The sequence below is a fragment of the Chiroxiphia lanceolata genome, chromosome 7 (assembly GCF_009829145.1).
Source record: "Chiroxiphia lanceolata isolate bChiLan1 chromosome 7, bChiLan1.pri, whole genome shotgun sequence".
Taxonomy (NCBI): Eukaryota; Metazoa; Chordata; class Aves; order Passeriformes; family Pipridae; genus Chiroxiphia; species Chiroxiphia lanceolata.
Window position 1 is genome coordinate 29,592,344 of NC_045643.1, and position 24,513 is coordinate 29,616,856.

General features: G+C 40.0%; 1 protein-coding gene across 2 annotated transcripts in view; it reads left to right on the top strand.

Annotated features, from left to right (window-relative positions):
* Nucleotides 1–24,513, top strand: part of KALRN (kalirin RhoGEF kinase) — a 506,307-nt gene that overhangs the window by 252,773 nt on the left and 229,021 nt on the right. For both annotated transcript variants that reach the window (XM_032693924.1, XM_032693926.1), the window contains exon 11: nt 19,900–20,022. In XM_032693924.1, the coding sequence (XP_032549815.1) occupies nt 19,900–20,022 (123 nt within the window). The remainder of the gene's footprint in view (nt 1–19,899; nt 20,023–24,513) is intronic.

Consider the following 24,513-nt stretch of genomic DNA (forward strand, 5'->3'; position numbering starts at 1 on the left):
AGGCCTTATGGCTTCTCACAGAAATTCTTGGTTCTTTCTGTCATTTCCATGCGTACATAAAACACTCAGCCTGGCACAGGCAGCCTGTTTCTCCACAGACTCACATAATTGTCTCAAAGTCATGGCTGGTGCTACTTTCTTCTTGCTTCGCTTTGGTTGTGTTGGCTGCCTGTAAAGGAAAAGCGGAAAAATAGGTGGATGTAGAGTTACTGTGGGGGGGGTTTCTTGGCTATGTACACAGTGTTGAGGTAGCTGTGGTGGCTCTGCATGGCAAAATGGAACAGGCCTATCATGCCAGATGAAGACCAGTGGCAAACAGCAAGATGACACTAACAAACAAGAAAGTAGGGGTACTAAGAGAGCTAGGGCTGTTGCCTTACCAGCTGTAACGCTGTCTGAAATTATCTTGGTTATTGAAAAGATCAGGCTGGACTAGTGTCAGGTTCATCTGATTTCTCTAAATTTGGGGATTTGCCTTCTGTTGGCTTCATGCCCAGATACATTAATGGACATAGTTTTGGTTCCCTTGCGTGGTTATCTGCCTCTGGTGATGGATAAAAAGGCCATGTGGCCATTCTGATAACATTACATTTACCAGCTGCCACTGTTGTGGGAGACTGCAGAGTGTTGCAGAGGAAAGGCTGTCTCTCTTCAAAACCAAGCACTTTAACTTGTAACGTGTCTGGCTTTTCCTGGCAGAGAAAACAGATCAGGGCATGGTTCCGACATAATTTGTATGGAAAAGTGTCCTGACAATGTCTATCTGTCTCCATACACTATCTGAGAATGCTGAACACTTCATGTGATACATGTGATCTCTGTAGTTCATTTGCAGAAGAATGCTAGGATACTTGAGGCAGTTGGTGTTTCATTTAGCTCTCACACCAGATTTTAGAGGATTAGGTCTGTACATCCCCCCCCCGCCCTCCACCACATGCACATGCATGCTAAGTTGTTTTGATCATTTGATCACTTCAAGGCAATGAAGAGTTCTCCACCACTCTGTAGTTTTCCAACCTGTCACAGTTTGTTTCAAAGACAGAAGAAATCAGACTATATATCTCCTTTTATGCTTTGTTTATAATAATACTTGTAAAACAAGAGATTTATACATAAACAATTGCTAAGGAAAAAGAAAAATTAAGTCAGGATTATATTTACTACCAGATGACTTCAGCCACAGCACCCTGCAAAAATACATCACATGCTCTGTGCACCATCTGAGCAGATTTAGCCTGTAAATAGCTACCCCTGACAGATCACTGATTAAAACATTACAATTCAAAGCATCCTAGAGAATTTTCACAACCCTTTTGGTAAATTGATCAAGTCATGAGATGCACTTAATGTTTGTCATTTATATGTTTACATTTTCAAGGTATTACTGCTGTGAGTTCTCTGAGCTTAGAAGGTATATGTGACCTTACCAGCCATGAGTGATAGTGAGTACAGGCTCTAATTATGGTTGTATTGCCCCCAAAAATTAATGAAGAAGGAACTCAGGAATCAATACCAGTAAAACTTCTTGGCAACCTTCTCCCAATGGGATGTAACAGGAGGGAAAGCAACCTTTTGTTATCCGTGACCTAGAGATAAATCCCTTTGTTCTCAATAACTTTGTCCTTCCAGCAGTTGGTGAGGCCACAATGTCCTGGTTTGTTATTTAATGTAAATATCTCACAACAAAATTCTGATAGACCATACAACTTTTACCTACAGAGCTCTAAAGGACCAACTTAATAATATGTGCATGTGTTTCCAAACCCAGGTATGTCTCTAACAGCCTCTTATGCTGTTAAATCTTCTCTGCTCTATTATTTATGCAGTAAAGGATGGTACAAGAGTAGTAAAAGGGGTTTTTGTTTGTTTGTTTCCATCCAGTCTTCATCACAGACCATGCAATAAAACATTTTGGCAACTGCTTTTTCTGGGCAATTTTCATTCCATTCCTTTTGTTCCTGCCAAAGGAACTGGCACATTTTCAGTCAATGTGAGTGCGAGTCCAGGCAATGAACAGACTTGTGGCCCCACTCATCTTCTAAAGAGGATTAACAAGTAACTAGCTCTGTCTTGAAAGTAAAGTGGTGGTTTATTTGTTCTGATTAGTATCCTGCAGATATTATGAAAGGAATTAATAATGGCATGGCCATGAGTGACTTATTTGCTTATTTTGAACTCTTCAAAGAGGACTGCCATTCCTTAATTTGGACCCTCAGTAGCATGGGATTATGCAGGAGTTTCAGATGATTTCTACTGGCTATAGACATACCTCTAAGCTCTGGTGGCGGCAGAGAGCAGTAGAATAAGAGCACCCTGCCCAGCCACACAATCCCTATTTCTCAATGACCAGATTGTGTTGGATTTGCTGCACAAGGCAGCCATGCTAGGAAGGAGAATGAGAATGTTTCCCACCTGTTTTCTGGTGATTTCATATGGATGTTTCCCTAGTTCCTTTGGCTTGTGAAGACACAGAGCATTTATAGACAGTGCACTCAGGGTTTTCAACACAAACAGGACAGGGTTCTAGGAAAAAGAACACAACTGAAAGCAACTTGCCATTAACTCTGGCTTAGAAATCTGCCCTTCAAAAGGCCAGAGCAGAGCTTCCTGCCTGACTTGGCACACTGATACTTGAGCATGTTCAGACAGTGGCTGTTAGTACAGAGGCAGGCTCTGTGTTTCTGTCCAGGCAGTCACATTTGCACTCTGTAACCAGTGATCAGTCCATGGTGTAAGAACACCTGGCATGTCTTAGGCTATCAGGTTAAGAAGTAAATTGCTTTAAATACTTTGAACTCACATGAGAGAGAGAGGAAGCTCTGTTCTAAACTTCTGACAGTGCTCTTAAATTTAGACCAGTATTATCCTGTATTTTTTTGTGCCAAAATTCATCACAAAGAACTATAGTTTTAACTTTTCATTTAATGATATTTCTGGAAATGATAATGATATTATTCTGGAAATTCCTTAAAGGTTGCTGGTTAACAGTACACTATCCTCTTCATAATTTGATTTAAAGTGTAACTTCAAATTATCTGGAAACAACCTTTCTCTCTTTCTTCCTCTTTCTTCCTCTATATGGTTATTAAGTCAAGAAGACAATTGTTCTTTGTGCTTTTAAAGAGTCACTGATGAAAAAATAATAATGATCACTTTTTAATTTATACACAGAGCAGTAGTGCAAGGGATGTCAAACTTCGGGGGCCAGATTCAGTTACCAACTGAAGTTTACTTAACACTGATGTATGAGCAGTGCGAGAACACTTTGATGAGCTTCACAGCTGTCTTGAGAGATAGGATCTGTAGAAATCTGAACCAGCCAGCTTGATCTCTGAACCTATTGAAGTGAGAAGAGGAACTGAAAAATGAAATTCCTTTGTCTGTCAAAAAGAGGTTTTCTTCTTCAGAGCACTGTCTGTCTTTCAAGACCTACTACTTTCAGATGGTCTGTTTTGCTACTTCTTGAACTGCAAATGTTTGGATTCTAACTGAGAGCTTACGCTAAGACGGCCTTGTGGAAACCCTCTGAAATCTTACTGATTGACTCACTGAAGATCTGTCTTTTAGTGGATGAAGAGGAAACAACTCACAGTATAAGGAAATGGAGAAGGTGATATAAAGATGCAGTTAGTTCTCTGTAGGTAGATGTAACTATCCGTGCTCTGTATTTATCCTGCCTGTCTTTAGGATCGTAACTGAATCATCCAAGTCAGGAGCCTAATGCGTGGTCTCCTTTTATAGTCAACAGAGAGACACTGGCATCTTCAGAGAATGACTCAGTCTAAGATCTGAATTGTACCCTGGATACTTCCCTCTCTTATTCTTGACTGTCAGGGAAATAACGATAAGGTAGGCTCTTCAGACAAGACCTTCAGTTCACTACCTAATGGTGGGTGAGATGTATTAGGATGCAAGAGCCCAAAGCCTGTGTGGTGTGAAGCACCTCTAACCATTCTGCCAGACATTCAGTGTCTCCTGATACAGGATTGGCTTTGCAGAAAACTGCAGGGAAGTCAGTCCTAAAGGAACCGCTAAAATTTGCTGGTACACTTAATCAGAATTTGTAGTCATTATGTATCATGTCCTCGTTGTCTGTTTCTATCCCAGGATTGTTTGCATGTCAGCATCCCTGAAAGTATCATGTTCCTGAAAGTATTGTTCCTGAAAGGCATCGTTTGCTCTTATTGTGGTGGCAAAGGAGGAGAAAGAATTAGGCTTGTATGTTACTGATTAGCCCTACAAAAATAGGAGGGTTGCAGTGGTGAAGAAAAGAAATAAAATAGAGTTTTCTCCAGAAATATGTATATTTTTTGAAAACAACTGCTAGAATGAGTAATTGTCACTAAAGACATGGAGAAAAATAAGATCTTTGAATAGATGTAGACTGGAATTCCAGAAAACTTTCTCCCCTGTAACTTTAAGAAGCAATAATAACAGTAGTTCTTCTTTCTTATTAAGATTTCTTTCATTTCAGGATTATGGGTTTTCTAAAAGGTTGATGTTGAACAACTTGCCAGAGGTCACTGAAAGCTTCATGACTAGAACTTTTCATCTCAGGATGTCTGATTAAGAAATCCCTGCTCTAAACTCTGAAAATCATTGCTACTCCAGTTTTACCCCTTATGGAAATGTCTTATAGGATTTATTGGGACTATCTAAAAATGAAATAAGGGTCTGTTATGCTAAGAAATAAATATGCTATTTTAGGCATTGGTTTAGGAGTCCAAAATAGTCATTCTTTTCTACTCCATTTGTTTCCCTTGATCTTTCCTTTCAATTAGCTCCTGATATGGCCTCCCAGCTTTTTTGTGGCCTTCCCTGTCACTCAGAGTGATCAATCCTCTTTCATATTGCTTTTGACTGATGGCCAACAAAAGGTATTTTCATTGACGTGAGAAAAAGCCTTGCCAGACAACAAAGAGGGTAATGATAGCTAGTTCCCAAAGTATAACTATAACAATTTCACTGTGTTTTCCTCCACAGAGCAGCTGCTCAGCCAGCTGGTTACTTTCCCCCCCGGTAATGAATTACACTCATGATTTGAGATTATTATGTCTTGCTGGGTAGCAAGAGCCAATTTAGGTTGAGCTGATCTGGCACCATTACCTGTTTCTCCTAGCTGCTCCTCTCCCTACTAGTCATTCCTGCTAGTTCTCACTCCTCCTTCTGGCAGCTCTACCTTACTCCGTGCCACAGACTCCTTACGCTATCCGTGCTCCACAGGGCTGTGCTCTCCAGCAGCTCCTTGCTCTGTTAGCGTGTCCTGTTGGCCGTGCCTGCTTTCTGTAGCTGCCTTACCAAATCAACTGAACAGTTCTGGTATTTCTGTCCTTGGAAGAGAGGCTGTGCACTATTTTGGACTAAACAGAGTGTTTTAGCTCACAGGAGACTTTTAGGCGACTTCTTTTGTTTCATATTCCTCATAGGGAACTGCTACTTACAAAACTTCTTGCTTGTTTTTAAAAGCTGAAACCTGGATCGTAGTTCTGGAAGCTATTGCCTGGGCTGGGGTAACCCTTCAGGCATATTTAGACAGAACTGGTTGGCTCAAACCCCTGTATTCTGTTACAGCTATAAACTTCTTTTATGTTATGCTACGGTTCCCTTTTAACAGAAATGTCTTTCAAATGTGAAAACACACAAACCAAACATATTTCAGGCCTGTCCGTTGGTCTTTCACCTTTGTACTCCCTTTGTTTTGATAGCTCTTGACTTGTTTCTTTCCTGCCTTTTGAATTTTTTCAGATGGAACGTGTGTTGAGGGATAGAGAAATTTTTTTTTTTTTTGACTTCAGCAACATATAAAACTTTCTGACCTTGAGACAATTCCCTTCCCAAATAAGGAGGAAAAGTTGTGGGGGAGGGAAATCACAAAATGAAACTTTTTTTCTACTATTATTATCCCTTTCTCTCCAACAAAAACTACTAACTCTACACAATCAAAACACCTTTTGGATATTGTTACTGCTTGCTTACCTCCACAGGATTTCAAAGTGCACAAGGTGTCAGGAAACAAGAAGAGAAGGAAGTTCAGGATGATGGGATGCCATATCCTGAGAGCCACTGAGCTAGGAGAAAAACAAGAAAGAAAGCAGTTTTTCACAGAAAACTTCAGTTTGGAGAAAACTGAGCTTTTCTTTAAAAAGGTGCTCTTAGAGAAAGTCCCCAAACATGCCCTTCATTCTGCCTGTGACTCTCACTCCTAGAGTCATTTAGGTGGCTCCTCTTTTCTCTTTAACAGCTCGAGGTTGCTGCTTGCTGAAGGGACTTTTCATAAGCCTGATCCTGCTTGCACATATATTCTTGTTTATTATTGCATTAGTAATCTGCCACAGGACTCTGGGGTCACTATCAATTCATTTGCCTCCTACAAACAGCTCCTCACTGCTGTTATCCATGGCCTCCTTTGGTGAATCTGTGAGGTTATTGGCCTTTCACCCTTCGAAACCCTCACAGGATCCTTTTCTGCTGTGACATATAGAAGAATCAGCCATAGATTACACAATGATGCAAACATCCTGGGCTTTTTATCTCAGCTCTGCTGTGTCCTGCATCCCCAATGCCTGGCTCAGCATGGGGTCTGTGTGCTGCACGCAGAGCTTCTTGAACATCACAGTAACTCAGCCCTTTCCCCACTTACTTGCAGTACTGAACTGTGACTTCTTTACCCTGGACACCCTGTGTCAAGATGGGTTGCCTGAGCAGGGATTGACAGACAGGGAGCATAAGCAGAGGACATGCTACAGTAGCCCTACAGCAGGAGAAAAGCTATGGTGCAGGCTTGAATCCCTGGGCAGGACCAGTGTCAGGGGAGCGCTGCCAGCAGGTCAGACACAGCCTTGCAGTGCATTCCTTTCTCCCTGCACAGAGCCTGACACACATAAACTGAGAGATAAAATGTTTGGGACATCTGGCTATTTATTTAAAAGACAAGAGATCCTAGAAAACTCCCTGATGAAGAATATCCACTCCTTTTATCCATGTTCTCCTTCTCCTTTCCCACATGGTTTGCGCTCTTGTATTTTGCCTCTAGTCTCTAATTAGGTCAGAGCCCTATGGAGAAAGGTTATGTTTTCCTAGCTGTTGGCATGATGCTCAGCCCCAAAGGGCTCTGTTCCTGGCAGGGCTGTTTAAGACTTCTGCAGTGCGGTGCCATCCTGGTGAGTTTTTCTGTAATGCTACGAGACTCTGTACCAAGACCCATTTGTCCCAGTTGGGATTTGTTCTCTTACTAAACCTGTCTCTGCTGTGTGCTGTGATTGTAAGCCTTGTTAAACCAGGATGATTAAATCATCTGGTCCCAGTAGTAACCCAAAGCAGTGCTTTATTTAATATCTTGGTCAGTCAGCAGTTTCCTCTGCGATGAAGGAGACAACTCAAGCACAGTGAGGAGTGCCTCTGTAGGGCCTGGAGCATTGTGCTTGCATTAAAGACTACTCTGTTGTAAAGCTCATCCTTCCTTTATCAGTCCTTTCAAATTGCTACTTACCTTTAAATATCTTGTTTAAACTAGTAACAATTTAGGTGGGTTTATACTATCAAAATGTGCATTTAGTGACAGAAGTAATGATATCGTTATCTTAGTCTGACATTTATCTATCATTGGATTTCTTTCTTTGTTTTACAAACTGAGGCACTGCAAGGGACCATAAAGCAAATCAGGGTTCGAACTGTGAAGAACACTTGTGTTTTTTTCTGAGTCTTTATCCACTTTCTATTAGTTTTGTTTTGCTTCTTCTCTTGAAGACCATAGCCACATCTGTCACTGGCAGAGTTACAATCAGTAGTTCTACTTACATATTTGAGGATAACGTACTTTTCTAAAGAGCTCATGTAGCTCCTCTGTTCCCTCCTGTGTGCCTGCTGTATTTCAAGGGGTCCTTTAACATTTTTGGACACTCCCACTGAGAAAAAACCCGAAGCAAACAAATGCAAGGAAAATACTTCACAAGCCACAAAGGGCCACACTTTAAAATGCACAAATTTCTCTATAGGATCAGAAAGCTTTTCCTCACAAACATGAAAATCAACCCTGTGATGCTGTGTTCACAAACATGAAAATTAGCTGTGATCATACATGTCATTAGTAACAACTTGGAGGTCAAGACCTTAGAAATCTAAATCAACTGGGTCCTGAGTATGTCTCTACTTACTATCAGAGTGCAAATACTGTTTTTCTGTCAATGTGGTGCCAGGGAAGCAAAGCAGTTACTAAAGGTAGGAAGAAACACAAGGTGCTAAATAACTATTTGAAGAATTAATAAAATCCCTAGTACAGATGGTCACAGCAGAGTCTGAGCATTAACTCAACATACAAGAGGTTTCTAATAATTAGGATATTGTTTTATCTGCTGATACTGAAAAGCTGTAGAGATCCCCCACATAAGTGCACATGAGGAGGGAACTGGGCCAGACACTGAGCATGCTCAGATATTTCTGTTCCTGGGAACTTCAAAGCCTAAAGTGATGGAAGCAATCATAAAGGAAAATGAAATGGAGGCTTGCTTGAGTAAAAAATCAAGAGCTTTGCAGGTTGCCTTTTCTTCAATGCTTACTCTGCCTGGGACAGTGTTCTTCCCATCCTCTTAAGCTATGAGAGACCTGGGGTATTCTTTCAGAAAACACTGATTATGACCAAGCAAACAGCCCAGATGGGGAGACCCAGACCTTAGACTAGATATGGCCCCAGCTCTGCCTGACGTGGCAGTTGTGCCCTGTAAAACTGATCTGAAAGGACAAACACGGGACAAGAAAGGGGGACCTGGGGAAAATGTATTAGCCTCAGAAGGAGAAAAATCACTGTTCTAACTAGTGCTATGGACGGCAACAACGAAAACCTTCTACACTAGGTTTGAAAATACTTCTGAATATTATTGTTGGTAAGAGACTGACAGATTTGATGAGTTGTATTACTAAGTGATCACACTGCAGCTAAGTGCCAGGTGTGATTCCTGAGAGCTGGAGAAAAGACTCACAAAGAGCAACACCAGCAGCATAACTGCAAAAGAAATACTCTACCTGCCAGCATCAGGAAGCTTCATGCAGAGCGCAGCAGCATCTTTCTATGCTGATGCAGAACACACTTTCTGTGTCTTGTACAGAAGGAGCATACACAAATGTGGTTATTTATAGCTTCTCCACCCACACTCAGCTTTGAAACTTGCTCTAAAAGAAGTTCAGCATTTAAGGAATACAACAAAGTTTTTAACCTGAAGATATTTTCTTTTCTTTTGATTTCCTTTAAAACAATATTCTGGGAACATTAGTAGCAATCCAGGCATTAAGGAAGAAACATTAGTTCTTCATTTGTCTGTCTATTGTTCTCTTACTTGGAATGTTTTTAGAGGGGCAGTTGCCAAATTTTGCGAAGTAAAATATTTAATCAAGAAAATGAAAGATAAGTGGGATACATTTGATAAACGTGAACTGTGCCAAAGGAAAGCAATGTTAAGTTGAAAGAAGTTCTTTCTCAGGGTAGGAGAGGCATGTGTATATTCCCACTCTCTTTTGGGGAGCTTGCATCCTAGAGGCTGGGGCTGTGTGACCTCAGCCAGTATCCAGAGGAAATGGACAAGTACTGCTGTGACAATGCCCAGCCTACACCCAGCCAGCTCTGCCAGAGCCCTGAATGGAACGTGTTGTTTCCAAGAGAGACATAACTAAATCCTACATCTCACTAATTACTAGAGCTGGGAACAACTCTTCTTTACATGAAGGTGGATGGGACTCCAACACATCGTACTCTCACTATTCTCCAAATGTGAATCAGTTTCAAACCATCATGATATGTTTATAGATGTAAAGAACTGTACAAGTACATAACAGCCATCTGCAGAAAGCAGACACAGGGTTATTTTTGCCATATAAGCCTGTGAAAAGGTAATGAGTTAAGGTGGAGCGGGAGGCAGTGGGTACCTCATCATGGCGTGAAGAGAGTAGCTGTGGTGTTCATGGGAGGGTGGCATATCTGGGAGCAGACAGGTAATTCTGACTATTGTCCAGGTTTATAGGTCTACAATAATGTGAAAGTTCTCAGAGGTGGGTGGGGAATGGAAAAGCACTGCTACAGCAGGTCACCATCAACTTTTGAGCCTCTGCTAGAAAAGTTGAGAACAGTCTCATTGGTGCATGGGCCATTGATATGGAAGATATTTAGAATGTCTTCACTTAGGCATACTCTGGAGCTCTTTCATAACTATTTGGCATACTTTTGCAACAGAAGCTTCTAGGAAGGGGGTGCCTGGGGGAATTGTTATTCTGTAGAGATTTCCACTGCAGAAGCTGTTGATGAACAAGGATCCTGCTGCAGGCACTGTCTTGTCTGGATAAACTCCTACAGTCCTGTTTCCAGATGGGCTTGTAGGATATCTGTAGGTGATAGAAACAGTGAGAAGTGTGAATAAGACTATATGCGTTTATTTTTGCATATTTAGGACACTCTTCTGGACCCACTTGTCTCAGTAGTTGTATAATTTACTCAGATGTGTTCACTAATATCAGCTGTGCTTTACAAGGCTGCCCCCACTGCAAAGAACACAATGTGGATGTTCTGCTTTTGACAGACCAGTGGGGTTTTTAACTACAGAGGTTAGATTTTTGTTGTTAAAATGAGAAATTATGCAGAGGTGAAACTTTCACATAATGTCCAGAAAGCTCATAAAAACACCTACAATCTGACCTCATGGGGACTTCTTTATTTGGTTGAATGTAGACAAAGGAATAAAGGAAGGTTTTTTAAATGTTTTAATTGGCTCTGTATTTAATTCCCCTCATTAATTTAGTTGCAGTATGCAGCAAAATACTGATAGGTCTGTAAGGTTGTTTTTCCCTCCCAGGGTAAATGGGACTGCATGTTTTTTCTTTTGAAAAGACCTCCTTAATTATGTGATGGTATTTGGAATAGCTACAATTAGCGAGCAAAAGCAGGGAGTGATTAAAAAATCAGACTTAATAGCAGCTGCATTAGTTCCCTGACTTTTGAAAGAGACCCAGGCACAGTTGAGTACATACATACCACACGGAGGAGTTGTGATGAAAAGGAAAGGCAAAATGATGCTCAAAAATTTTTGACTGACTTAAGGGAACATTATCTGTTGTAATGTTTTAAGAGAGATCTTCCTTGAGAAAGGATTGAAGAGGCATCAAAGTTCATCCTTCTTGTCCAGTCCTCGAACTGTGTTAATGAGTGTAGCTCTGTTCACTCAATTCCACCTTAAAACAAACAAACAAACAAACAAACACACCGAATAAAAACCCTGAAACCTCAGATTGCTTGTGTGGTGATAATGGGATATACCACCTCTCAAGCCAGTTTGAAAGAAGTGACTTATTACTTAATGTCTGAGCTGAATTAAATGCAGAAGAACTTGGTAGGCTGTCTATATTATTTTCTGAAGATGAATTAGTCATTACCACATGGACAGATTGAGCTATGTTATTTCAGGATTTATAGGTATATGGTCAGCAATTAGGCAATTATACCTCAGAGGTTTAGGAGCAGCTTACACCTGATTTTAAAGCCCTGCCTTTCAATGGATTACCTGTTCACTTTTGCACAGTTGCCATGATGTTGCTTACTATTTATAATATTTCAGTGTGTTCTTGCATTGGAAAAAGTTCCTAGAATTCCCAACCAAATTTGGAGCTACGTATTGCCAGAGGCTGAAAAAGCTTCAAGGCAGCTTTCACTCCAAGCACTTCCTCTTTCAGCCTTGCTTATTGCATCTGTAAATGTGGGTAATGTCATTTCAGAAACGTGAATGGAGGCAGGGACGTTGAGTCATTTGCTGAACTGCAGTGCTGAGCATTGAACCAAATCACTCCAATTCCAGTCTGCTTTAGATATGAAATCCTTGTTGCTTTTTTGCTTATTTCTTAAAACTCTAGCAGGAGTTGATGTGTTTAACCAAAGAGAGTGAACACAGTAAGGCACAGTTCCCTCCTGCCACTGCTGAACTGCATCAGCAGGGCTGTATCTGCATGGGGAGTGCACTTACCTGCATTAACCTGTGCAGCCTGGGACACGCTGTCATATGAATTACATATATTCAGAAGGAAAATAGAACATGGTGTGTGTCCAGAGACTCAGGTTCTGCTGGATGCATGTGTAGTTCCTGCCTTTTAACTTGACAAACACGGGGTCTGTGATCTGCATTTGCCAAAGTCAGTTGAAACTTTGCAGTGGCTTTTGGTGAGAATAAGATCTGAGTTACAGACTCATATACAGATGCCTCTGAAAATAAAAATAATTTCACGGGAGCCAAAGATGATGTTTTTGGTTTAAACATGAGGTGTGATCCCCATCTTTAAAAAATCTGTCAAAAATACTTTACTGGGCCACCAACATAAATTTATAATGAAGAAAGAAGTGAAAAAGGGAGCTCAGTTTTTATTATGAGGTAAAAAACCACAAATGAGAATGGCTGAATTTTGTTTTGGGTTCTATTATAAACCATTAATAATAGCAGGAAAAGCCAGAGGATAAGTTCCTTTGTATTTTGGTGTATTTTTCTCAGCTAGACCTTTAGTTGACATTACCCTGCTGTGACAGGGCCAGGGATAGGAGGGAAAAGGAGTCTTTTTTCAGCAATGATTTGGAATACAAAAAGAAACTGATTTAAATCAGACTTTGTAGGCATTTTATTCATTACAGGGGATTAGGTCTTATTAAATCTCTTTCAGTTGTTGTGGGTTTGGGGGGATTTTTCATTTTGTTTTTCTTCCGATTCCCTGTGTTAGTTCTGTCTTCCCTGGTGCTGTTGCTGACACCAAGTTCTCCCAGAGGGCCTGGTAGAAGGCATGGGATTGGGCTGGCCATTCCAGCCTGTACAGAGCAACATTGTCCAGGAGATGGAATTGTGATGGATAGAAGCTGACAATACCACCCTGGGTACTTCCTCCACTCAGATCCAGTGGTCTCCCTGGCAAATGTGCAAATTATCAATTAGAGGCCCTTTTACCTCCTGATAAGGGAATGGTTCATGGGTATCCTGAGAGCACATCTACTTTGAACTGCATTGCTCATAAATGCATGTATGATGTGTAGCTTCTCGTTCTTCTACTGGAAGAAAATGAAGTATCCTCAGCCAAGAGATTCTCTGTCTTGTATTTGCAGAATCTAGTGCAGTCAGGAAGTTTTACTTACTAGGCTTGTACAATCTTGAAGGGCTTTGACAGAAAAGATTGGATTTTGTTGCTGTGCAATGTAACAAAACATTTACATTAAGCTTTGGACGTAAAGTATGATCTGAAGCACAAACCTTTTAACTACACTTCCTGGTTACAAAAAGCAGGCTTGGCAAAAGCAGAGCTTTTGGAATAGGAGGTTTCAGACATGCAAGGCCTTGGAGTTACTGGGCATTCATAATAGTAGCTACAGAGAAGATAAAGATAAGGTTTGATTTTTGTGAGTGGAAATAGTGATGAGACTATAAAACTGCAAGTTTTGGAGTGCCATATGAATTCCTGGTATCACACCAGAATTTAGTTATCCCATTGTATCTCAAGAGCAAGCAATAAAGTGCTCATGGTGGCAGCTTGATACTGCCTGGCTTCCTTTCACTGACATAAGCCTTGCAGATTTTAGAGGCTCTATTCATGTGTTTGAAGTTAGGCAATGCTTATGCACCTATTCGAAATGACGCCTCATTTAAAGCTGAATAAATTGGGTGAAATTGCTCTGGAATTTATTACAACTCTCTTACCAAAGAGTTAAACTAACCCCTTTGAGCTATGCCAGGTTTATGCTGTTTTGAGATCAAGATCTGACTCTTTACTGCTTAAAGTGTAAAATGTTATAACTTATTTTCAGTTTTCAGAGTAACCTAGTTGTAAGAGTCACTATGGCAAAACAGGGGGTCTTAGAGTAACAAAGATTAATGATTCCCATGGCTGAGGCACTTCAATGGGTCATCTCACTCAGGAAATGGAACTGTTCAACATGGGCCTGGGTCAAATGCAGACGTTGGGGTGCTCTGTCACTGCTAACACAACAAACTGCATCCTAATCACCAGTTTACACTTCTCATCTCCTCCTGTAGGACGAGGGCAGGGGTCAGTGACTGGTGTATTTGAGCAAGCCTCAGTGTTCAGGCTGCCCAGGAAAGTGGTAGAGTCACCATCCCTGGAGATATCTAAAAGATGTGTAGATGTCTTAGGAATGTAGTTTAATGCTGGGTTAGTGGTTGGAGTCAATGATCTTAAAGTTTCTTTCCAACCTTAATGATTCTGTGATTCCTATTGAAGTTATTCTCATTTCATCTTCATTCATTTATTCGAAAAGATATACAGTTTAAAAGATGTGAAAATGCAGAAATCTTTCAACTAGCTTCAACAACAGATATAGTTCCTTAGATTAATGGATTTACTACTTCTTTCAAATTTTGTATTCATGTAAAATGGGTGCATATCATGAGGACTTGCTTAGAAAGAATTGTTTCCCAAGGAGGTTTTAATTTAAATCAGATAAACATATCAAATGTTTCTTATTTTTCACGTTTACTGATTAGGAAAGATACTTACAGAAAGACTTCATTTTCACAGAGCTATGTTGAAAAGTCTACCCTTTAAAAATAGTGCTCCATTGCTTTTTTTTTTAATTTAAAAATCAAATTAACTTTTTTTAAGTTATTAAAAGACTTGACCTTAACTGCACTAATGCAATCATCTTGCCAGATTTCCATCATACGAATTAGCCTAGAGGAAGAGCAATTATCATTCCAGAACTTTGCTTAATTATTGCCTGATTGCTTCTTCAACCTTTTCCCTTTAAAACCAGTCTTCCATTTCTTTCTTCCCATGTTTTCCTGTGTTATCCCATACAATCACCATTCCCTGCAAATGGACTAACAAGAAGGTTTTTCCCTGACCTCACCTGGGCCATATTTATTTTGCCATCTTAGGTGTGCCATAGGTCTCAGACTTCCTGTAGGCAGAATTTCAAATGTCAGCAAAAAGGAGTGTAGAGAGGGCTCTGGAACTGTTTCTCTTTGAAGCACCTGCCTCTCAGTGCTGTGCTCAGATGAAGCCTGTCTGAATTGCCACTATTATTATTTCTGCAGTTACACAGATCGTTCTAAAGGGACAGTTATGGCTATTCTTCCTCCAGGTAGCATTTTGAATCTCGTGGTCATCCAGCCATACAATGACTGTAATAGCCAGCACACTCAGCCTGCTGTCACTGTACTGAGTTTTATTTAATTTTCTTGGTGACTTGGGTTCGCTGTTTATTTTGTTGGGTGTGTAATTGTGCCCCTAAGGAGATAAGGAGACAGGACATGCACATTATGATAGAAAGAAAAGACTGCCTCTACCATTTTTGATCTTAAACAAGCTGGGGAAAGAAAAAGAAAGAGAGAGATTAACATCTTTTTAGTTCACGTGTGTGTCCTGCAATGTTCCCACCAATATACGTTGCTGACATCAGCTGGGCTTCTTGAGTATATTTGGTTTGTGTTCTGCTTCTGTTACAGGCTCCCAGCAAACAGTCATGCTTTTGAGCCTGATGCTCAGTTTGCTAACTGGAAATTAAACACAATATTAGGAAAGAAAGGGAGCCACCTTCTCACCTCCTAGCCTCACATGCACAATTTCTGCAGTCCCATGGAAGTTACCATCAGAGTTAATGGAGCAGCTCATTTATTTCCTCCTGTGGACATCCTATGGGACTGAGCAGAGGAATAGCAGAAACAGCTACCCCAGTGAACTCGCCTGTAGTGATGGGGTCAGTAAGGGGTGGGATGGGAATTTGCCATAGCTGAAGGTAACATACCAAGCCTCTTATCCTCCCATTCTTTCAGAAGCTGTCTGTGAGTTTTGATGCTTCCTAGGTGATTCCAGGGACAGCTGCAACCATGCTTGGACATGTGTCTTGAACTTTGAAGTCAGTTAGGTTTTTATTAATGCAGGATTATCTAATGGACAGTCTGGACTGGAAAATGCTGCCCACATATGGAGTGTGTCCACAGAGCAGTGGTTAGCCTGGATTCCAATTGCAGTGAGGCAAGATTGGGCTTTCCTGTGCTAGGAGCTGCCAAGCAGGACAGAGCTCTAGGACCCTGTCTCAAGTAGCTTTCAAACTAATGTGAGTACAGTAGTAAATGCACTGAGAAAGAGAGCTGGAATATACTGGAGTTAAAAAATAAATCTTATGTTTCAAGAAACACCTCAGATGATGAATCTGTAGTACAATATTTTAATTCCAAAGAACTCATGACTTACAGTCTTTTCCTAGCTAGAAAAAAAATAGCTTAGCAATTAAGGACAATTAGGAAATTTGAAGATGTAATTTGGAAAACACTCTTAACTGCATTTTTAATGGCATCTTCAAGCTCCTTTAAGTTTTTGAGGAGTAATTAAATTATTTGAACTAAGTTACTGTAACTTCAGTGGCTAACTCTATCTCAAGATGTTAATTTTCAGCAGTAGAGTAAGTTACACAGTCTGTGCTCTCAATTAAAACATTAAATGTTTATCTTGAATTATTACACAGTTATGCTGTTCTAAAGACATTTCCTCTCTTCAGAGTAAGGGAGAATTTCTCCAAATTCGCTGACACGTAGATGTTTACAAGTGCTGGTGATTTCAGGTTTAACTGTGACCTTTCAGAGTTGTTCCTGTATTTGCCACAGACTAATTGCTTAACATTTCTCATTATTTGCACTGGAGAGTAAGTGCTTTGTGTCTGTCCAGATTTATGTTCTTGCTGTTGCTATCCTCACTCAGTTATTCCATACATCTGTTATTCTGTACCTCAACTCCTCATTGAGAGCAAACTTTCTGTGCCTTGTAGGATGGAAACAAAGATGTGATATTTCTCCATGGTTGCAAATTATTGTGAGCTTATTAGATGCAAGTGCTTTATATAAGGAAAAATATATATTTTTTTTAGCACATTAGTAAATGCTGAGAATTCTTTTGTTAATTAGAGCTATCAGCTTATCAGAACCTCATCCTAATATCCTGTCTTTTGTCAGCTTTCTGGGACACCTCAGTAATTCACTTAGTCTTTATATATATATGTGTGTGTGTGTGTGTGTGTGTGTGTATGTGTATATATATGTATGTAATATATGTATTTTCCCCTCCTTTTATGCAAAATGAAATTATAGCATTTATGTATTTCATAAGATGGTTGTGAAAACAAATTCATTGAAAACTGGAGTGGTCAGATATGTTAACATGGTTTTCCGAGACATAGAACATGCTGTTAAGCAAGTTATTCTCTAAGAGTAGTTATTTCTCGAGGGAATTGGCAGCAGAAAAAAAGACCTAATAAAACAATTTAAACCACAACTTTTTAAAGAGAAGGAAGGGTGTGTCAAATCTGAGACATGGCACTCTAAGCACAGAAGAGACATAGGAAAGAAGTAATCAAATAGGGTGTCACAGCAAATGTCTTAAGTAGATGATTTCTGGATTATTTTTTTAATCTTGTCTGCTCACAAGGATTTGATTTATTAAGTGGGTATACAATTTTGATACCTCAAGGGGTATTTTATATCTAATTTTATAAATGAAAGATTTGGAAACCTAATCAATACCTGCATAGATAACTTTGGAGGGAAGTTTTCACGGTAGAGGAATGTCAGGCATTATGGAATAACTTCTCAAGTGCAACATAAGACACTGCGGCAGGAGTTGCCAGCTCTTATATGAGTCCTGGAACAAAGGCTTATTACCTATGTATGAATGTTTTATCACTTTGGTTTTTGGCTTTTTTTTTTTTTTTTTTTTTTGAGAGAGAGAGAGAGTAAAGTTTCCTTTTTTTGGCCAGTACTGTGGTCTACATTAATTTTCTTTATTTTCATCTTTGTTAACAGTGAGTGTCATGTGTTTTATTTCTTACTCTGAATTGAGGCGTGTAACAAAACATCTGTTTATAAAATGGAAGAGTCAGTCCCTGTCAACAGTCACCTAATAGTGACTAAAACAGGCCAGTATAACATTGGTTGGGATAAAAAATTTTATCATTATGTAATTACTACTTCAATGCTATAAGCATGAAAAAGTTCCTGGAATAGTTTCCTGTAGTTACAGTGAGTGGCTTATCAATTATTAATAAACAGAAAGCACATACTGCATACTAATTTAATATGAAACATTGTTTAAATTAAAGCCACTTGCCATTTAAAAAATAATATTAGATGAGATTTTTTCCGAACTTGAATTTGGATCTGGTTCCATTTTTAATAGATAAGTTGAAAACTACTGACAGGAGGAAAGATGTTGTTAATGGAATTATTTGCAGACTGTTAATGACACAAATGCTAGAAGGCTACCCTCCAATAATTGTTAATACAAGTTATATAGAGATTCTGGTCAAAAATTCTGGTCAAAAATATATTGCAGAAAAGCTCTTAGCAGACCAATTGGCACATGACTGTCAAACAGTTTGAAGGAATTCATTTAGTATTCTCTACCCAGAGCAAATGGGAGACAAACTGGTCAGAGAAAGGGAAGCAGGAGGTAATGGCTGTACTGCCAACACATCTGGTCCTGCTTCCTCATACCCACAGTGTGACTTGTGCCAAATATGTGTTGTCCCTGCAGGACATAAAGTACTTTGATACCCCATTTTGTGTAATTATTTGAACTCTGTGGATGAAAAATATGTTGTAAGCACGGAGCATTAATTAAAAAATGCTTTTTCCAGCAAAGAAAAGGGCTGGAACCTAAGTATATGTGTATAAAGCTTTGTTTGTACTTAGAACTTCGTATAAAAATATGCTTGCATTCTACATTACAGAAAATGCTGAGAGCCCAGGTGGTTTAGATTCTGTACAACCAAGCCATGAAATAGTTTTACTTGCCTGAAATAATAATTAAAAAATAATCACATCTTCCATTTTTCTAGTCTTAGGTTTCTGTGCTTAATCAATAATATCTGTGGTAGTATCACTATCCTGGGGGTGCTTGCAGTGTCCTATCCCTTGTGTGACAGATGTCCCAGCTGTTGTCTCCTAGTCCATCAGCATCAGTAGCAGTGAGGATCCACAGCTCACTGCGAGTGCAGAGCTCCTCGCTGGATGAAGTCCTAGCTGCTGTTACAGAAATACCAGCACTGATCTAGTACTATTTATTCCCTTAGCTTCTGTGTATTGGGAAAGGGATGTAGAAAGCGTGGCCATCACCTCCTGAAATTTCCCAAGCTTATATGGTCAAATTGGTTTTTTCCAGCTTGCAGTAGACCCAGAACAGGTTTGACCTAAATTTTAGTGCCAGTGTTACTGTGAGAAGAAACTCCACATGGATAGTCAACATAGAAACTACCTATTTTTGAAAGAAAATTTTTTAACTCCAAGAATATCAGATTTGTCACCCTACTTTTCCATAGGGATCAGTAACATTTGGAACTCAAAACTCAAAAGACTTGGAGGGTGCACTCTGTCAATATTTTATGGCCTACAGTGAAGGTTTCTTAACCTTTTAATTCCATTTTCTCTGATAATGCTTTCTCCTCACATAAAAATAGATTTTAATTGATCCTTCTGCCATGCTTTTGTACTCACTCTCACATTGACATATGAAATCAGTTATTGCTGGTTTTCAATTTACTCAAGGAGCTCTTCAGAGGAGGGTACTTCCTGTAAAAGATTCCAGATTTCTGATTCCCATTCCCCAAAATTCATTTATGTGAAAGTAAATATTTAATATCTGCCAGGCTCAAATAACTAAGCTACACTTCAAAATAAATTGAATAGTAAAAATTCAATAAACCTAATTTACAGTAGCATCTATAAACATTTATCTTCTGTGTAGTGGAACGGACTTTGACGGATCTGCATGTATTCAGCCATAGCAAGTAGAAAGCATTCCTCTGTGGCTGTTTCATCCTCACCCTCACAGGATTTCTCTGTGCTGCTGCGACAGGAGAGGTAACTGGATGTTCTTTTTTGGCAGGTACTGGACTGGATTGAAAATCACGGGGAAGCCTTTCTGAGCAAACACACAGGCGTGGGGAAGTCCCTACACAGAGCACGTGCGCTGCAGAAAAGACATGATGATTTTGAAGAGGTAGCACAGGTAAGAGTCTTAATTGGAGACTTTTGCTGTCTGGAGCGATTTTTGTTACTCCTTCTGTATACTGAGGAAAAGCTATTGCTGTGTTGGGTCACGCTGCTCAATTCAAACGTTTGGAGCTGGGCTGGATCCTGTCTCCGAGGTTTGGAAGTCAGCATGCACACTGCAGAGCATGGCAGCAGAAGGAATTACAATCAGAAAATCACCACACTGGGTCGATGAAAGGTCTCAAAGCCCATGAGAAATTGCAAGCAGTTTACAGGAAAGCAACACAAACTGTTGGGACATAGAGGAGAATGGTTTATGAGAGACAGTGATAAAAAAATCAATTGTAACTCCTGCAGTGGAGACTGAGGGCCTTGAGAATAGGGTGGGAGGCAGTTAACCAAGAAGCAGGGGAAACATTAGAGTGTGTTTGCAGTGAGGGCAACTACCCTTCCACTCCTTCTGAGAGTACAGTGGAAAGGAATTTTTGCTTCTTTTGGAATTAGAGGCAATTGTTACAGGTAGACCTTCCTTCCTTCCGTCCATTTGTCCGTCCTATTTTTCTCTAAGTATCCATGGCCAGAAATTATCCAGTCTCAGCTCTGGCTGTCAGATCATGTTACAACATTTGGACTTAGATTTGAAGCATCCTCTATCTGTAATTGATAATCTGTAAATCCATTAAAATCCTGATTGATCTGTGTAAAGCAGAATGGATCAAATGCTTTCTCTTGCTGGTGCACCCGAGGCAGGTTGTTGCTGAAATGTTTCACTGCGTCTTAAGACAAAACTTTACTAGACTTTAGTTTTGGTTTTCTGCAGAACCATTCCCATGTGACGGCCTAGTTTAGTTTAAGATATTTCCAGTAACAGGGATATACCTCTTTCACTGTTTCATCAGGGAAAATATTTCACTGCCTGATGGCAGTGACTGACTAGATGTTTATTTTTTCTCCTCTCCCTCATATTCAATTTATATTTTTCTCACTTTTTGTTTTTTATTATTCCCTTGTTTATGTCCTTTTGGTCTTATTTATCTCTCTTAAGGAGACAAATGCCAGGAAAAGGGATGAATTAATAACCCTGAAATATCTGTAGAATGTTGGCATGTCTTCTCTTATGTGCCTCTTAACCGTATTAAACATATTTAATTCTGCTAGCATGTTCTCATTCACCAATCCCTTAGATGTCTTTTCTTATCTATGTTGTTGGAAATTCAGATTACCAATATTCTTCTTTAGATTAGATGTTCAGCTGTTGATGGAGTATCCAATTGCATGGCTTGCTAATGAACTTTGGTGTTACCTTTCAGCTGTGATGGGAAATCTTTACATACCATTGACAAATCACACAGCCTGAGAGCATCAGTTCTAGATTGGTGGGTTTCTAAAATTTCATGGGACCACCTGTGGATTTAAGCCTTCTGGTAACAGGCTTGAAATTTTGAAAATTTAAATCTGCAAATTTATTAAAATGGACCTGAGGCTGGAGGCTGCAAACCATGGCTCTATAAGGCCTCATCCAGTGTGAGGTTTCCTCCTGAAATCAGCATTAGATGCCTTTTCAGAATATATACTTGACTCAGCTGTTATGGATACCATCCTGGGCTAGCAAATGAAAATGAAGATCATGCAATATACAGGAGCTGAAACTAAGTGATTTCATGTCCTTTGTGGCATTAATATTTTCTAAATCTCCCTCCTCTGATACATTAGCTTCATAACTCCAGTTCCATCTCTCATTTCTGGATCAGATTAGCTTTTTTATTTCTTTTTTACCTCCTCTCTGAGAGTGTTTCACTGGAGATGTAGGAAAAAAATTAAGAACAGTTGAGAAAAGAAAGAAAAATAACATGGTCTTGACAATAGAGATGAGAGCAAGCCATGTAACTGTCTGCACATGGAAACAACAGCTCATTTAAGGCTTGCTTTGCTGGCTGATGTAATTAGGAGATACATCCCCTCATCAGGATCGTGGAACCTTACAGATGTGCAGCTTGCATGTGTAGGTACTAAGGCAGAATATAATTATTTCACTAAAGACTTTTCTAACCCATCTGTTAGTCCTTCTTCTATATTATTTTAGCATGTCTGCCTGTGAATAACTTCAGACACATTTCCTTTCACTTCACGAGGCCAAATTCAGAGCAAATGAATCTTGTTCACTGGCTCACCACATGTGTTCAAGTGAGGGGAATGGAGAGGAAAGAGAAGAACATAGCTTGCGTGGTTATGAAACCTCTTGGGCTCCTCTGAATCTGATTCCTTTACGTCCTATGTGGTAGCATCAATGAGCGTCTCATTGCTCTGCCTGGACAGTTGAGAACGGTCACGATCAGCCCTGCACTCTGAGAATGAAGTTTATGGTGCCTCCTAATTGGAAATAATTGACATAAGTTGAACCTAGTTACTTCCCAATGGCTTTGACAGGAATAGTTTCCTCTGGTGCATTCACGAGAATATCATTGCTAATTTATGAGGCCTGTCTGCAGTGTGACACTGGAATGTGGTGCTGGCAAATGGACGTGGGGACATGCAGTGAGGGGAAGTGAAAGGAATCTCAGGCTTTATCTGAGGTCAAGGACTTGAGAATATAATACTCTTTGCTTTGGAAAGAGTAATAGTGAGGGTAAGAGGGGAGGCCATAAATTTATCACACCTGGAGTTCTCTTGCAGAAGCTTCTAGTGGGGTCGATTTGGGGAAATAAATCTCCTCCCTGCTCTGATTATGACCAATTTTTATTCTTCCTAACTCCCTTCTTGATGCTTAACTCCTTAGAGCTGGTTGGTAATTAATGCTAAGTTAAGTTTAAATATTTGCCATTTTTCTCAAGCTATCAAACATCTTTGCCATGGCTAGGGTGGATGACTGGCAGGACCTATTCCCAGTATAGCCATATAATAAAGAACGGGTGCTAACATTCTAAACAAACCATCCAATTTGCCCATTCTTCTTGTCAGGATGTTAATTAATAACATTAATGGTAATAAAAAGAGTTCAAGGTTTTTTCCTTAAAAAAAAGTAAATAATAAAAAGTATCATTCTGACAGACCTGGTGAGATTGACAGTATAACCAATAGTATTTGCTATTGGCAATTCTCTGATAAAAACACTTAGCCTGCCATACAGTATAAATCTATTTTCCAAAATATACTTTCCTTTAGCTCTGATATATTTGGTCTTATCTCCTGCTGTTTCAGGAAGGCATTTACAAAGGTCAGACTAGAAGCAATTTTAGTAAGTTTTCTTGATATTGTCGACAAAGGGCAAAACATTCCTGGTTTTACCTGTCTGCATGTAAAGCAGAATTGTGTATCCAGGATTGCTGTGCGGAGAAATGCTCTGATTGACTGACCTGCCAAGGCACTAGATTGAGAGGTGGAACGTGCTCCCTCTATGTCTGATTAGAAACTCCACAGATTGATAAATCTGGATGTAATGGCCCAAATAGATCACATTCCTGCATACAGCTGTGCTTGGAAAATGTCAGTGATTTTACAGCACTGTATTGTGGGCAATAGGAAATATAATTTGGGGCCTCCTTCTCTCATAACTGCTGTTTAGACAAAGCCCTGGCAATTTTTCTGACCATAAATACACTACATGGAACGCACAGATGGCAAATGTTTGAATTTGGATTAAAAAACCTGAGCTCCTGGGAGGGAGGTTGTTATCTTGTATATACCTGCAACTGTTTCTCAGGCAGTGCTGATACTGTTCGCAGCCTGCCACCCTGAAAATGCCAACCTCAGCACAGCACAGTGCCTACCATGCAGTGAAATTCAGTAGTCAGGCATTATCGAGATATGACCAAAGGAATATCACTCTGAATGTAGCTGCAGTGTTCCAATGATGGCCTCTTTGCTTGGCTGGAATTATTTTGTGCAAATCAGATAACCACAGTCCAGCCACTCATGGTTGTAAATCCAAAGATAACTTCATTTTAGACTTTTTAACTTTTCCTTATTCAGGGCTCTTACCCTGAAAACATCATGCGTTCCAGTTGGAAAAATCTCCCCACACTTCAACACTCTCAAGCTGAGCTGCACGTGTTGGAAGCCCATCTTTGTAGATGAAGAAAGAGGCCACATATCATTTTCCTTTCTGCCATTCCCAGCAATCAGAGGTTAAGGTGCCCTTCTCAGCATCCTCCTCTGCTCACAAAGAGCATTGCTGCCTTTGTGCTGGTGCAGAATTAGAAAAGATGCTGGGAAACTGCTCTGTTAATCCCCTGCATTCTGCTGCCGTAGGACTGAGTGGTTTCGTGCTTTGAATGATCCAAACCGAGCATTTCTTTAGTCTTTCTGCCTTTATGAGCTTTTCCATCAGATGTGCTGTTAAGATTTCCTATCGTGCAGGTTTATCCACATTTTGGCAGGCGAACGCCCACCAGTGCGGATTTCAACCTGCAGATGGCACTCGCAATGCGCTGTAAAGCCTTTAGCTCTAATGGCAAACACAGCCGGTGTTTCTGGTCCAAACTAACCAAACATTGTCTCGGAGTGAAAT